General features: G+C 49.1%; 1 protein-coding gene across 1 annotated transcript; it reads right to left on the reverse strand.

Annotated features, from left to right (window-relative positions):
• Nucleotides 1-10,332: 10,332 nt before the first annotated feature.
• Nucleotides 10,333-15,286, reverse strand: MSX2 (msh homeobox 2). The gene is made up of 2 exons (XM_048080465.2): nucleotides 14,789-15,286; nucleotides 10,333-11,172 (listed from the first exon to the last, which is right to left on the reverse strand). The coding sequence occupies exons 1-2, from the start codon at nucleotides 15,141-15,143 to the stop codon at nucleotides 10,748-10,750; spliced, it is 780 nt and encodes a 259-aa protein (XP_047936422.1). The 5' UTR covers nucleotides 15,144-15,286; the 3' UTR covers nucleotides 10,333-10,747.
• Between the last annotated feature and the right edge of the window lie 1,183 nt (nucleotides 15,287-16,469).

Consider the following 16,469-nt stretch of genomic DNA (forward strand, 5'->3'; position numbering starts at 1 on the left):
GACAGCTCAGATTCTGAGACAGCTGTGAGCTGGCAACCTGGCTAGCTGAGCTGTTCCAAACTGGCCCAGTTTGACTTGGCATCAGCAAGGAGGAAATGTCTCATTCTGCACTCGGCTTGCCAGGGAAGGTCTCATTGCTTTTGTAGCAGTGTAGAAGGAATGACTGGCTGCTGCCCTTTGCTGCCGAGTTATGAATCGTGCTCTCTCTGGGCTAGGAAGTCAAGTCTCTCCCGTGAATGGGTCTATTTGCCTGTCTACAGTACCACCCACCCTCTTACTGGCACCATCACCCCAAACCTGGAAGTGTGGCGGCACATACCGACTTCAAAAGCAAGCACCACATAGCATCCAGCTGAGTATGAATTGTATCAAACATGAGTTAATAGCACTGTTTTTCAGGCTGGATGGAGTGTGCAAGAAACAAAGATGCCTTCTTCCAGGAAAAGATATCAGCTCAAATTTCACAGTCTAAATGAAACTACTTATTTGTCCCCTGATCTATTTTACTGCTTTAAAAAGGTTGTCAAGGGTCTGCTTTGAGGCTCGTCTAAGTAGCTGAGAGCTACTTTCTCCCTTCCTTGCTGCTTGCCAGATTTTAGATCCATCTGTTAAAAACACGATATGGACTGGGACTCTGGTTATAGGAGATAACACAGAAAACTATGAGGGCAAAGCCCCTGTTGTACGCTCTCATGGACCACTCATCTGCCAGGCTCCTGGGCCACGGCCAAGCCTCGGGCTTCCTCCAAGACAGCCTGGGGAGGTGTTTGTGCAGTTTGCTGCCTTAGATGATGCTCTTAACCACATCTTGGGAACTGTCCCAGAAGACTCTGTCGGTGCCTAGATCTGCCCTTTGATGTTCTGCTGCTCTCCAAGTCAAAGGGCAGTTTAGTCCAGAAAGTGGCCGAGAAAGATGAATACAACCAATAAGTATTTCTTCAAGCAGCAAAACACACGAAGCCTACTTCTTGGTAATTGTGCCTCATAGCTGCCATCTCTAGTGTCTGAGGCAGAATCTGCTGGGATATTTGTAATGTTGCACTCTCTCTCATTTAGTTCCTCTAGTGTTTCTTAAGAGCTAAGCTCTGGTTACAGCCTTAGTAGGGATCTAACAGGATCTCTCTCTGCTATCCAGCAGTCTATTTTGGCAAAAATCACAGCAACCTGATTATTTCTGAGACCTCTGCCCCCTTGTCAATTTTGATTGGAGTTGGCCCAGGAGTTCAAAAGGCTGTAACAGTTTGATCATATAATCCTGGCTTCCTTAGGAAACCAAGCTAAGGCACAAACAAACAGAAGTCCTTACAGAAATACTCCTTTGACAATTGTTTTTTTTTTTTAATCAACACCTTGGCTTCTATGAAGATTTCTAACTTCACTTCCCACAAAGATTGTCTTACAGAACCATCACCAAAAGCATCAGAAGTGGCACCAGAGTGGCACGGCTACAGGTGGGCTTACATTAGGGTCTGACTAATCTGCATCCCAGTGGGAGCCATGGGAAACCAGCACGGGACCCAAGCATCCAGCCAGCATCCCCTCCACACCTAACGCAAAAAATGACCACTTGCAGAGTGATTAGCAGACATGTTTAATTGGAGTAAAGCTCAGAGTTGAGCTGTTTGGTGGATGAGAGGTTTGAGGGGAGAGGAACTCCCCAGATGGACAATTCCCTCTGACCTGTCCACCCAGCTGAAATCATCCCCCCATCTCCAACTTTGGCAGCCTGGCATCAGGGATAAGAAACAACATCTATCGCCAGTCCCAGCTGTTTTCCAGCCCAGCTTGGTGGGGTTACTCACCCCAAACAGTGCAGGGAGCTCTCTGAATCACTGAGGGTCCCCGATTCAAGTGCTGGGAGTGGAACAGAGCAAAACTCTCTGCAAATCACACACTTTGCTACATCCAGCTCAGCACAGCCCAACTGCAGAGCAGGAGCACCTCGGTCGGACTCCTCCAAGCTGCAGCCCGCTTCCACCTCCCTCTGCTCTCTTCCCCCTTGTTGCTCTTTCCATGAGCACTTACAGGAGATCTGCTGAAGGGGCAATTTTTACAACCTAATCCTAATAAAAGACAGCAGCTGCCAATGTGGAAACTCTGGACTCCAGGAGCATGACTGGATGGTCCGAAGTAATATTTTTGTGGTATTAATTACAAACCCTTTTTGCATCTACCACTTTCAATGTAGTCCTTCAAAAATGGAATGACAAATATGCCAAAAGCAATTATTTATGCACGTTCAGCATTATTTGATCATGGTCAATTACTACCATGCTCCAAACTAGAGTACTGAAAAGAAAATCTTTCCCCTCCTTTTATTTTTTTTAAAGTCATCAGGAATAACATTTTCAAGTTGTTGAGTGATGATGCCTCACACTGCTACCCAGCCCGCTTAAACAGAAAACATGCGTGTGGGGGGCTTGGTGTCCGTGGGCTGCAGGGAAAGGAGAGGGAGCTGCCTTGCCCACCGAGCGGGACGTGCTGAGGCCCCAGCACTGCACAGGGCTCCGCATTTTACCAGGCTATAAATAAGCTAATAAATGATTGGGAATAGCCTCTCGGAAGGCAATGCCTGCATCTCTCCTTTCCTCAGGCGAAGGGAAAAAGATCTCTCTTTTTTCTTTTCTTTTCTTCCTTCCTTTTTTTTTTTTTTTTTTAAACACAGCTTTTCCCTCTGCAAGAGGTGTACGTTTAATTATAAAAGAGCCTTTTTCGGTTGTAATCTGTTTCCAGTTCAATTCCTTTGCTGGATAAATCCCTTAAACGTGTTGTCATTCCTTATTTATTGATTGCAGGTATTTGGGGTTTAATTGAGCAAGTCGGTCGTGGCCCAGGGCAGGAGTGGCGCTACATGAGCAATTAAATCTGATTAGCCCGAGCCCTTTAAGCCCCAGCTGGGTGATTGATAACCGAGACCAACATTCTTCAATTGACTCGCTACATCAAAAAGGAGAAAGGCTTAGAGGAGAAACGCATGGGTCCAACATAAAAAATAGCAAAGGAGCCGAGCAGATTAGATTTGCAAAGGAGCTGAGCTAGCGGCGAAGGGAGCAGGGAGAACAGACCTGGTCAGCCCATAAAATAAATTCATAAGTGTCTCCTCCGTTAAAACTCAGCCAAAGCATTTTTTTCCTTAAAAAAAAAAAAAAAAAAAAAAGGCTGAAGTGACCCGGCCTGTGGCGAAAATGGGCAAAGGCGGCGGAGCTCGGATTTTAACACCCCTCAGCCCTCGGAGCAGAGCACCATCCATAAAGCTGTCGTCTGTTTGTTAGTGTGTTTGTCTGCTCCGTCATTACGCTTTTTGCCCGGTAGTTTAAGAAAATAAACTAGCAGGGAGAACAGGAGTGAGTAACCCCCATTTATCACGCTGATGGATGTCCCGTGTCTCCCGCCGGGGGGGCAGTGGCCGGCCGGGGGCGGAGGAGAGGAGAGGAGGAGAGGAGCGGGGTGCCCCGGCCGCAGCATCCTCCTGCCCCTCTATTCGGGGGGGGAGTGAGTGGTACCCACCGGGAGCCCCGGGGCAGGGGCACTGCGGGGATTTGAGGTACGGGGATGCCCCGGGATCCGAGTCACAGGCCCTGAGAGCGTCTCCGCTCTGCAGTGCCGGGACAAACCCCCTTCTCCGTGAAGGGCTAATGAATTAGCTCAATTAAGCTCTCGGCAGCAGCGATGGAGAAGCGCCCCCCAGCAAACGCATCCGTCGGAGCCGCGTGGTTTTCTGTTTGGCATCGGCAAAAAGGGGAGGGCGTGAGGGGGGCCTCGGGGAATCCGCGGAGCCTCCGCGGTGCCAGCCCTCGGGGGTCGGCGTTAGGCGCGGAGCCTCCGCGGCACCGCCCGCCTCGTCCTCAATCACGGCGAAGGGGAAGGCCGGCAGAAATCAAAGCGGGACGAGAGGGTGAAAACCTTGGGGGGGGGGGAGGGCAGCGCGGACCCCTCGGGGCTCAGTCCCGGGCTCGGGCGGGCGCCGCAGCCTCTACGGGGCGCGGGGTGCGAGGTGCGACCCCCGCCGGGGCACCGCGGGGCCGGGGAGGCTCCGAGGGCGCTCCCCTCCCGCTGCCGACTTTTCCCTCGGATCAAAACAGCTTGAAAGCAGCAGAAATCACTGGGGAGGGGAGGAGGACGTCAGCAGGAGCTGGACTTCTAAAAACCGTTCCGCCCCATAGGCTTTAATATTAAAAACCCCCTAGGAGTCTCAGACACTGTATTAATTAGTGCAACCACCCATGAAAAGTTGGGTTTGGAACAGCATTCTTTGCCCTGTGTGAAACAGCAACCCTAATAAACAATTGTTAACTTGGCCTATTGCCTCTGGTAAATTACACAGCATTAAAAAATAATGCTTTTCATATTAGGCAGTAATTAAAGGTTGGGACAGCTTTAAAACAAGAGGGGGAGGGGGGGAATCAAAGAAAATATAAAAATGTTCTTTCAAGAGTTATGGGAGGCTAATAAAGTATGTCTGTTATAGTGCACCACTTTGCCCCCAGCTACAGCCAAACTGGAGCCACTGCAATTGCCTCTCAATAAGATAATGATATTCCTTTCTCTGCTATTAAAAGGCTCCCAGTGCAAACTTAAAATGATTTATTTAATTTAAGAAATTATGAGGTGTAACTTCAAAGCGTAAGCCGTTAGTAATGGAAAACACCAGGTTGTTTAAAATTATAATAATAATTGTTTGGAATACAGTGACATCAAAGTGCTTTCATCACCAAATAAAATATAGCACAGACCCCCAAATCCAGTGGAGTTTATTGAGTAGACATTTTTTGGTGTGTTTTTATTATTTCCTTATCAAGAGACATTATTTTAGCAGCTCCTTTTCTCAGCTTTGATGTTTTGACAGTCTTAAATTAATTTTATTGCGTTTTTTTGGCTCGGAGATGGGAGATTATTCTGACTGCTTATTTTTCATTATGACTTTTTTGTTTTCAAAAACCGGTTTGTTATTTAGCACAGCACCTTGATAAGCGCAGTTGAAATGAATTGGCCATTACAGGTCATTAAAAAGCAAAGAATTCTGTTTTCAAGCAATCCATTACACGTCTGGGAAAATATTCCTACTTAAAACAAACTTTGAGTCGAACGCTGGCATAATCAGTTTAATAAAACGGGTAGCGCATACTTTTAAGGAACGTGTTTTTTTTCTTTACGAGATTCTTGCTTATTCAAAACACGGCAATCTAAGAAATACATATACAGAACATTTTGCCAAAACGACCTGCCTTTACAGTAAGACTATCACAGAATGTTTTTAATTTCCTTCAACAGTGTTATAAAACATTAATCGTACATACATTGCTGAGACTTTTCCTTCCCAAGCAAAGCAGAATTATTCCAATCCCCTTTTAAAAAAATTGGTAGCATTTTAAAATATACTGCAGTTGCAGCTTTATAGACCGGTATTTCCACTAAAACAGCAGGGACAGAATTGCTCTGGTGTTAAAAGACTGAAATATAATGGATGGAAAGATTTTTATTCCTTTCGTGCAACTAGTAGCACCCGCCAAATGCCTTATGGATTACGGTGGGAAACACACATCGAGGGACTAAGGGACTCAAAATCAAACCAAAACAACAACAAAAAAATAGACAACAAAAAAAGACCCCAAAGCCACCCTCCTTTCACAGTGTCGTCCGACACCGAAAAGGAGTGTGAGCCGTGCGGTAGTTCGTTCCTGGGCTTCCCAGTGCGGGAATGAGCGATGAAGTTGCCCTCAGACCATTAAAGCAATTCACTGGAAAAAATATCCTCCCTGCTCTGGCAGGGAAAAATCGGAATAACCGCTCTGTTTTTATTTTGCAAGAGGCACTTCTTAGGCAAATAATGTGGGCACTGCTGAAAGTAGGTTAGCTTCTAGAAATGACCCCCAGAAAAAGCTTTTCTTTTTTTTTTTTTCCAAAATCCTCGTGATGGTTATTGATCGTAGGCACGAGAGAACCACAGTGACCCTGAATGCTTTTTTGTTTTGTGTTTTTTTTTTGTCTCTTTTAACGACGTTTACATCCTTTTTATAATTTTCTAATAAGCAGATACATGTTAATACGCGGCGAAACTAAACCGGGCATGAATAGTAGGGGGAAATATGCTCAGGAGAAAGCAAAATGATGACCTCCTGTCTGAGGAGCCCCGGGGTCGGTACGCCCCGCACCCACCGGAGGGGCTCCGCGGGTCCCTGCCTGCTTGCGCGGGACCTGCGCGGTCTCCTTGGGGTCTCCTCCCGCAGCCCCGGGGCGGGCCGGGGGGCAACAGAGCTTTGTGGGGCTCGTGGGTCGCCCTTTGCCTTTCTCTCCTCCTCCTCCTCCTGTGCGTGTCCAGCACTCCCCCTCCGAAATCCTGCAACGCCCCGGGCGTGCGCGAATCCGGCGATTCCTGGCAACGTCTACGGCATTTGTGTGCCGGGGCATACGGACTCTATAGGGAAATAGTTGGCCAGTATAGAGATGCACGTGTGCGCGCACACACGCGTGTCCCCGTATGCTGCGTGGGTGCGTGTAAATCCCCGGCGCAGGCTGCCCGCGACGCGGAAACCGCCCGGGGGCTCGGGACCGGCTGCCGGGGGAAGGATGCCGCCGCCGGGCTCCGCTTCCCCCTGCGCTCTGCCCGGCTCGGAGGTCAGCTGCCTCCCCGTCCCCGGCGTCCCCATCCCCACCCCGAGTGCCGTGGCGGCGGAGCAGGTGGCCGGTCCTGCGCCGCTGCCGGTAGCCGGTGCCCAGCCGGGAGCCGGCTCCTTCCCGGCGCTGCGGCCCCGGGAGCCGGGCCGAGGGGCCGGAGGCCTCCCGGTGAATTCTGTGCCCCCCCCCCCGAGCCCGGTACCGGCTGCCCCCGGCCTCGCAGCGAGGCTCCCGGCGGGGCTGAAGCCCCGCGCCCTCCGGCACGCCGGCTCGCAGACGCGCCGCAGCCACCGAGCGTTCCTCCTTCCCCTTTTAAAACGCAGGAATTCCGGGCTTTGACAAGGCAATGTGACAACATGAAATGCAGGCTCCAAGCGCCCGTGGCTTTAGGTAATGAACACTTGGCCGTAGCGAGTCAGAGAGCCCATTCCTAACTGTTTATGTCAACAAATCCATACCTCGTGAATTAAGGTCCCGGGAGAGCTGCGCTGTGCCCGGCTGGCCTGAGCCACCGTTCAGCAGGTCGGGATTTTAGGGATCGGGATAATTTATCGCGTTGTTTTTAATGTTTATTATTTATTGCTCTAATTATTTTTCACTTTCTATTGGAAATTTAAAATATATAGATGTACCTGGAACAGATGCCAACTCCTTTCAGTCTCACTCAACTTCTAATCATCGCATCTGCTTTGTGTCAGAAAATACTTTGGGAACAATTTAACTTTGCATTAAAATAACTAATTAAAGCCACACCTCCACAGCCTCTTGCGAAAGTGGAGGAGGAATTTCAGTAAGTGCATCGCGTTTAATGGTAGCATTCTGATTTCCCTGCCTTGCTGTAATTTATTCAGTTACAGATCTGCCTGCGGGGCAGCTCCCATTAGGCCGATGATGAAGTCTCATGAGTAAAGCTTGACACCTCCCTCGTAATAAAATATAATACTCAATTAACTCGGCCTTTCTGAAGGATTTAATTGGAACAAGTTAATAATGGGCGCAGGGTGAATTGTCATGCCATCCGCAAGCTCGGGGAAGGTGTCATGGATCCGTCCTGCCTTTCCCATACCAAAGGTTGTAACCGAGTTTTGGAAGCTTTTCCTTCAACACCCTTGTGTTCTGCAATAAATCTGTATCCATTTAAGGATCTATCATAACACACACAAAGCTCCTGCGCTCAGAGTTTCCAGCGAAAAGATTTAGCTGTAATCCCTGACACAGCTGATTTATACTGAAGGTTAAAAAATACCGCTGGTTTATTTATAACCGGCCCGGCCCAGCTTAGAAAGCACTCGGGACAATTGGAGAGGGAAGGAGAGGGGCGAGGGGGGTTTCGCCCTGCCCCGGAATTAAGGGGATAACGCTTCAGAAAGGGAGAGCCCGAGAAAGGAGCGGTTGTCTCCCGTTTTTTATCCGGCAGTAAATGCTAATTTGAAAAGTCTGCGTGGAGATTGGATTCCCCCAGCTTTGTTCCCTACAATCGCGAAGCGGGAAGGTTAACAGGAGGCTGGCCGAGCGGGGCTGGCCGAGAAGGATCCGCGATGCCCGGAGCCCCTCCGAGCAGCCCCACTCGGGAGGTGTTCTTCCCCCCCGGCCCTTCCCTCCTCGCCCAGCCGAGGCCCGATCCTGCATGGTGCTGAACGCCCTTCCCCCGGTGCGCACAGACCAGCGTGGGGTAGGGGAAAGCTTTCTTCCGTACATCGGAGCATGGCCGAATCAAATCTCCCGGCTGCTCCAGAGGAGGTAAATGCACCTCCCTGCCCAGCTCGGAGCCCAGAGGTCACTCCTAAATCCAAAAAGCCTCCTACAGAAAAATGCAAAGTGCTGTGCTGGGCCAGCAGGAATGGGACTTGGAGAGCCGCAGTTATCCAGCTCCGACCTCCCGGGCACCCCCTTCATCCCCACACACCCGAGGGCCCCGCACCAGAGAGGGCAGAGGAATATGGTCAGGCACCTGCTCTCTGGGCAGCACAGGAGAGTCCCTTTAGGGAGGTTGCCCCAAAAAGTAGGGAACAGGGTGACAGCAGGTGGGAGCCCTGAAATGCCACTGTGCTGGAGTATTGCAGGGTCCCTGCCCAGCCCTCACTGCACTAAAGGACCCCCAGAAGTGGCTGGGGCCGACAGCAGCAACCCGCTAGAGACAGCTTTGAGGTCAGGGGAAAGGCGAGTCGAGGGGAGAGGCCTGAGCAAAAGAGAAGGGCTCACGAGCTAAGAAAAGCAGTGGAAACATCACCAGAATATGATGCTGTAAAGAACAGAGGCGCCTAAAAGGGGTTGTTAAAAACAAGGAAACCTCATAAAAGGTTTGGCTTTCGACTTTGAATTGTTGACTTGCAATTCACCTTCATGTGCTGCAAATTTGGCTTTAATTCAGATTCAGAAGGGGAAATAATCATAAAGGCAACCAAAACATTCCTTTGAACTTGACCCAGCAGTGCAAAACACACACGGAGAGAAGTTACCTTTTAAAGAACTCCAAACACTCACAGACCCACACGTGATTAAACATGTTTTTTCTTTTTTTTTTTAATTTAATTCGAAATAAGAGATAAGAAATAATAAATCTTCAATAAAATATATAAAATTGTACAAGGCATCCCTTTCAAAGGGACTTTCCTATAATGGAAGATTGGGGGTGAGGGGAAGGGAGATGGGAAGTTCATCTATAGTGAGTCCCGGGCGGTGACAGTGCCTCGGTCAAAACAAACCAAAACCAGCAAAACCTTGTGGCTTTTTTCATGTTACTGCCCTTTTCTTTTTGGTTTCTTCTCAACATGCTAAGAAAATAAATCCAGGACAATCTCTGCCTTCAGTGCTCCACAGCCTTTGGAGGAATTTTCTCACAAAGTTTAGCAAGAGTAATACACATAATACAATAGTTATAAGGAGAAGCCTGGGGAAGACACTGCCAGCACTTGGGGAGCTCCCATGGGGACAGAGGTTACGCAGTCTCTTGGCATCCCACCATCCTACAAGTAATGCTGTTGGATTTTGATACCTGGATCTCTCTTTAAAAGGGCTTGAAGCATGAGTCACTTACATTAGCATCCTTTGCAATGGAAGGAGAGGAAGACACGGGAGATTCTTCTATTTAATATAGACTGTTGCAAATACTAATAAAAAATACCAAACGTCTCCATAGAAGAGTTTGACAACCCTTGCTCACCACCACTGTGGAAACAACCCACGGCTTCTTTCCTCAGAAACTCCCTTCCCTCCCTTTTGAATGGTTTTCAAAAACCATCGTGGAGCCACGGTTACCCGGCTGTAGACAAAGATTTCTAAGCACACCAATAGGAAGAGATAAAGACCAGAATGCCTAATAACCCTCCCTTGCACTCTATCTCCCCTCACAGTGCTTTACAAACAATAAATTTTAATTTACACAGATAAAGGCATTACAAGAGCCAATGGTGGATAAAGCTGTTGCTTTACTTTCTGCATTTAAGGGTCCCTCATCTTGTTGCAAAGGCCTGTCGATGTTTGGGATGCAAAAAAAATTTCCCTACCCCCAGAAATGCAGGAACTTGCTGGCTCTGAACTTCACTCAGACTCTACTGGGCCTAATTTCTATTTACACGGTGTCTGTATCTAAAGGCTCTGCTTTCTTTAAAAAACATAGAACAACGACAAAGAAAACAAAACCCTCCCAAACACCTTAATTATACCTTTTTATTTCCCTCCCCCTGCCCCCATAGTAAATGATGACACTTGAGAGTGTGGATTTAGGGCATGTACCCCTTTTACTTTAAACACACGTTGGGCCCCATCATGTAAGGTGTTGGGAAATCTCTGCCTCCATAAAACATTTTTTTTTCACCCATTCCTTTTTATTCTATTTTTACATGCACTGTATAAAAACCCTACATTTGCTCAAATGTTTTTTCTTTTTTTTTGTTTTTACATTTTTTTTCTCTGAGGATCAGATTCTGAGCGCTCAGAGCACTCTCAGAAGACACCCAACTTGTAGCATACAGGATGCCTTGCTTTGCTAACGCGAACTCCTGTACACTCGGGATGGCATTTAGAAGCCTGCAGTAAGAACGGCCAGTACTGGTTGGGGTACTGCCTTCTCAGGGTTGGACAAGATCCACCAGGAAGTCTGTCTTGCTGTCGCTTTGTCTTTCTGATCTTCTTAGGATAAGTGGTACATGCTATATCCAACAGGAGTAGCATAGAGTCCAACGGGCGGGATAGGAAGCACAGGTCTGTGAAAAGGGTAGGATGTTCCATACAGTGAGGCGGCCTGGATGGGGGAGTTGATAGGGAAAGGGAGGCTGAACCCCGACGGCAACATGGGCTTCGCTGCCATTTTGAGCTTCTCTAGCTCAGCCTCCTGCAGTCTCTTGGCCTTGGCCCTCCGATTCTGGAACCAGATTTTGACTTGGGTCTCTGTGAGGTTGAGGGAGCTGGAGAACTCTGCTCTCTCGGCGATGGACAGATACTGCTTCTGGCGGAACTTGCGCTCCAGAGCCAGCAGCTGGGAAGTGGTGAATGGGGTTCGGGGCTTCCTATTCGTCTTGTGCTTCCTCAGGGTGCAGGCAGTGGGACTCAGGTGTCCTGCAAGGAAGGAAAAGGCCGGTTACCACAAAGGCAGGGAGACCTGGGTGCTTTGGGGAGACATGTTGCACTTGAGAGAGCCCAGGGGGATACATATAGGGAGGGTGTCTCATCAGGTGATACCCTCAAAACAGGCCATCTTTTACAAATGACACTGCAATTCTCTTACTAGACAAACTTAAGTTTACGGGACTTCGGCAGATGTCAAGGGAAGTGAAAGTTTGGCTCTGATTTTAAGGGGATAGCTCATAGGCAAACAGGGCACAAAGGATTCAGAGACACCCAGTAGATCACTTTAACAGTCACATCGTGGGGATCTAAAGCACACAAAATAGCTGTCTTGGTAGCTGCAGAACTGGAAGAGTAACCCCAACATAGCACAGGACAAACACAGGCGGAAGCAGGAGATTCACAAAAGCACCGTGCTGCAAGAGACAAGCCCATGCCAGGATTCCTCCACCAAGAGCAACAAGTCAACCCCGTGAGTTTATCCCAGCAGCTGAAGAACAGGATCTGATAACTTTTATGTTTGGGATAATTGGGTGTTATTCTTGCTATTTCTTCTACCATTGAAATCAAGAGCAGCTTTCCACTCTACTTAATAAGTTTTGTTTGTTTTTCCTCAAGCAGTATTTTCTGTTTTTCAGCAAGTATCAAAAAAGCAGAAAACATCACACTTCTCATTCAATACTTAGTTTTTATGACATCTGCCATATTGATGCCACATAGCTGCAGCATCTATACCCAACACAAGTCAGGAAATCTGCTACCTTTTGTGCTTTCCTTATAACCCTAACCAGGTTAGGCACTTGTTCCAGAGATGGCACATGGCTGAGTTGTCTTTAAATTCATTTTACATTTCTATAATAAATTAAAAGAATGATTTAAAAGCATTCTGCTGTTTTGAAAAACTTTGCAATTTGAAATTTGGCTATGTTTGGGATCACTCCCGGGACATACAAGTCACCCCGGCTCCCAAGCCTGATACAGAAAATGTCACCCAGTCTCTCATAAGTAGCTGCTAAATTTTGTACATGTCTAGTTCACACACTTCTCAGTATTTTCTGAAACGTTTTAACTTTCCCTTATTTACGTGTTTATTTTTAAATAAACTGGACCGCGAAGCTGTTCAAATGGGCATCTTGCAATTAAAAAAGTCTCACGAAGAAAGCGTTAAAAAATTCAGAAAGTGGAGGGAGAAAACGGCTCCATAAAAAAAGCAAAATTTCTCTTCTTGCTCTTCTTCTAGATACTGAACACGAAAAAAATAAATCCCTCTCAGAAAACAACTTGTCAAATGCCATCTAACGATCACATGAGAGCATTTTAATAACTAAGCTGCTAACCGTGACATTTGGTGCACTCCTAAAACTTGACGCAAACTACACCAAATTCACTACCGGTTACCCCGCTATTCCACTCTCTCTTTTTAAAACGAAACCGATTTATTTTGTGGATTTTCAAAGACCCAGCTATAAGCCAGCTGCTTCCAGAAGGGATGGGGTTTACAAGGGCGACGGTCGCTCCGGGATCGCTCTCCATCCCAGCGCCTTCCCCGGGTTTTGGGTTAGCCCGACTCATCCCGACTTTTGCTATGCACGGGGGAAACTTCAAAAACGAGCTTTTAAACTAAATCCCAGACAAATAGTGCCCTCGGAATAAACCCAAACGTCCACCAGCTTTTTCTTCCACCATCCCCTAAATGACAGCCAGCCTCTGATAAGAAGCAGGGACGGTCGCCTGAGCAGAGCCTGTAGTTCTGTTTACACCGTGTCAGTCCTAAAGCACTCGCTGCAGTGATTTGTTCCGCTCTTTTTTTTGTTTTGATTTTTTGCCCTGTTTATCGTCTGTTTTCTGGCCAACGGCGGACAAGAATCATCACTTCCCTACTTCATCCCACCTGTAATGTTAATAATCATAGATCGAGGAGCTTGCCCTAACATCAAAGCCCTCCACGGACAGATGGGGCGTCCTGCGGGAGCACCGCTCATTGCCCCGCACTGTCACCGCGGCTCCGATGGGGCCGAGAGCCGGGGAAGAGGGAAATGAGGAAGATGATCAAGGCCGAAGGACTTTCCCGAGCTAAGGCTCCTACCACTGATCGTTTTTCGCCCCAAATCCCTCTGAAATCATGGGATCTGAACTCCCTGGATATTGAAGTCCTTTACAAGGCTATTTTCCAGATCTCGACAACTACCGATTTTAATAGAGAAATAGTGGAATTTCGAAGAAAAAAAAGTATCCAAAGAAGATTAGGCCCCGTCTTGTAGAGGGGGGGGGGGTCTGGGTAGGAGCACAAGCTTCTTTTCCTGAATTTCCAGAGTACTCGAGGGTACATGAAAGTCGCAAAGCGGAGCTACTCCGCAGTGACACGGGCGGCCTGTTTTCCTCCCGGCCCCTCTCACAGTCTCTCTCCCAACACGTTAGAAGTCAAATTAATTCGGGATAATCGCAAAGGAAAAGAAGGGTCTGAAACCCAAATCGAAATAACTGTCTAAAAACAGAGGAGATGTAATAGCACTAAACTTCCTTCTTGTAATAATAGTTTACAGGAGCAAGTTCTGCAAGACCGTCCTGATAAACAGTTCGCATCGACAAAGCCATTAACTTGCATAAAGTAGAGAATTTAGTTTTCATCAGGCAAGCCAGGGATGCATAGATTAGTGGAGATCGATCTGCTAATACAGGTGCCTCTCTGCCAAGGCTCTTGGCGATGGGAAGGCAGAGTCTAGCACTGCCGGGCTACGCTTTTCACCTTTTCTTGGAGGTAGTTTTTGGGCTCTTAATTTCTTTCTTTTCATTTTTTTAAATACAATTTAAGTTTTAAAACAAAAACGGGAAGGGGGAGATTTCGCCGAAAGCGAAATGCAACTCAGCACAGACACAGCAGCGCGGGTAGAACCCCAAAGGGGTTTAAAAAGTGACCTGTCACCTCCGGATCTGTGTCCCCACGACGGTGGGAGGGGGGTCGGGAGGGTAAAGAGGTCAGGCCCAGCTCGGAAAACTTTGACAGGCTGCTTGCAGCGAGGATGAGAGAGGCAGGACAGATCCACCGGGCCAGGACAGACCGCAGTGGGAGACAGCGCACCGAAAGCGCGCAAGATGCGAAGGAAGAATTTCTAGGATTTAAGAGCGAGGAGGAGATTGCTTTGAACATTTCGTATAAGCAAGAACGAGATGGAGCAATTCCAGTTCTCACTGCAAGGGGATGACAGAAAAGTACAAAGTGGCAGCAGGGGAGCCGAATGTAGGGAAAGGGAGCTCCCGATCTTTGTACGGTTTTAAAAAAATATTTTATATTTATATATATATACAATCATATATAGATGCGTAAATATATAACTGTGGTGTGTATATAAACGCCCAAGTAACATGAAGATAAAATGTAAACACAGGCAGAAAGCGACATATACAGAAATATAGTGTCTAGATGGATATGGCCAACGTGCTGCCGGGCAGCTCGGTGCCTGGGGAACCGCACAGCTCGGGGCCGCGGCTCGGAGCCCGGTACCCGGAGCCCGCTGGCCGGTTCCCGGTGCCCACCTCCCCTCGCTCCCCATCCGCGGGGGCACCGCGAAGCCCTGCGCTGCCCTCCGCCGCTTCCCCGGCCACTCACTTGGCGGAGGCGAATATCTGCCGGCCTCTTGGATCCAGGACGTGCCGTCCTCCGAGTTCTCCGATTTAACCGAGGCGGTGTCGAAGGTTTTTGTAAGAGCCCCGGGGGGGCTGTGCGCGTCCCGGGAGCCGTGGCCCGGCAGCAGCAGGTTCCTGGAGGTGCCCACGGCCGCCCCGTCGGCGCTGCCCCCCGCCGCGGCCAGCGGCAGCTCTTTGGGGGGTTTCTTGTCGGACATGAGGGCTTCCACGCTGAACGGCAAGCTGGACACCTTGACTTTGTGGTGCTCCTCGGAGCCGGCCGCCGGGCCCTCCTCGTCGGAGGAGAAAACCTCCTTCGCCTTGGAAGGAGAAGCCATCGCGGGTGAGGAGGAAGGCTGGAGCGGGGCCGCCCGGGGAGCTGCGCTGCGCCTCTACCCGGCCCTGCGCGGGGACTGCGCGAGTGAGGCGCTGCGGAGCCGCCCCCCTTTTTTCCCCCCTCTGGGGGCTCCCCGGCTCTTTCCTCCTTTGGGAAGTGGAGTAAACGCCCCGCGGGCCAATCAGAGGCCGAGCTGGGCCCTGACGTCGCGGGGTGACTCATGCCATTGGCTCGGGGGAGGGAGGGAGGGTGGGGAGAAACTTTATTTATTTATTTATTTTAACTTCTTTTTTTTTTTTTTTTTTTTTCTCGGGGCTTATTTTGCTCGGGGTGTTCCCCCTCCTCACCCCTCCCCCCCTGCCCCCCCCCCCCCCCCCCCCCCCCCCAGAGTCCCCTCCGAAATGAATTAGCGCTTAATGACACGGGCAGCCAGCGGAGCCGTGCCATTAAGGAGCCGTCCAAGGGCTATAATCAGAGCAAAGCAAGAAAAGAGCCGCCGGGGTAATTAAGGGCTGATGATTAGGCGAAGAGGAAAACTTTAGAAGATCGCGGCTCTGCCTCCTCTCGCCGCCGGCCCGGCCCCTCCCGGCCGTCCCCGGTCTCCCCCCGGCCGCGCCCCCGACGCCCCCCAGGCACCGCCGCGCCCCAGCCCCGCCGCCACCCCCGGGGTCTGCCCGACCCCGGCCGCATCCCCTAAAACCGAGATTTTTATTTACTTATTTATTTTTTCCCGAGGACACTGTCTGTGTGTATGCTAAGGGTTCTGGACCCTCGCTCAGCGAAGAAACGCGGCAGTTTGTTCTTCGCATTTTTACCCCCCAAAAAGTAGGGGGTTGTTTGCGTTTCCTCGGCAGCAGGAGCTGAGCTGAGGGAAAACACGCTGCGGAGGTTAGATCTCTAATTATTATTTTTCCAGCGTCAATTACACACGTGATGAATAGATGAGCTTTAATAAATTAGGGCCACGGAGTCCTTAATTAAGAGGCATATCAGACTAGTACTATGAAAGCGATTCTCTCACTTTTGGGCTTCCTACCAGTGGTATGAATAAAGAGTATCATTTTAAAGGCGTTTCTAATTACGGCGTGGATAAAAGCAAATGCATAGTGTTCTTTTCGTAATGATTTTAATCTTACACCGGGCGTTATTTCATGCTGTGCCCGTAACTTTCGCTGTTTTTTTTAACGTCCAGAAAACGCAGAGTTTGGGATCCGTTTTGGTGCTGGTTACAACCGAGGCTGTATAACCCAAAACACTCTGGAAAGGGGGCAGAGCATCTGCCCGGTCTGGGGCTGGGCGCTCAGCTCCGCGCTCCGTGCCCTGACTC

The sequence above is a fragment of the Anser cygnoides genome, chromosome 14 (genome assembly GCF_040182565.1).
Source record: "Anser cygnoides isolate HZ-2024a breed goose chromosome 14, Taihu_goose_T2T_genome, whole genome shotgun sequence".
NCBI lineage: Eukaryota > Metazoa > Chordata > Aves > Anseriformes > Anatidae > Anser > Anser cygnoides.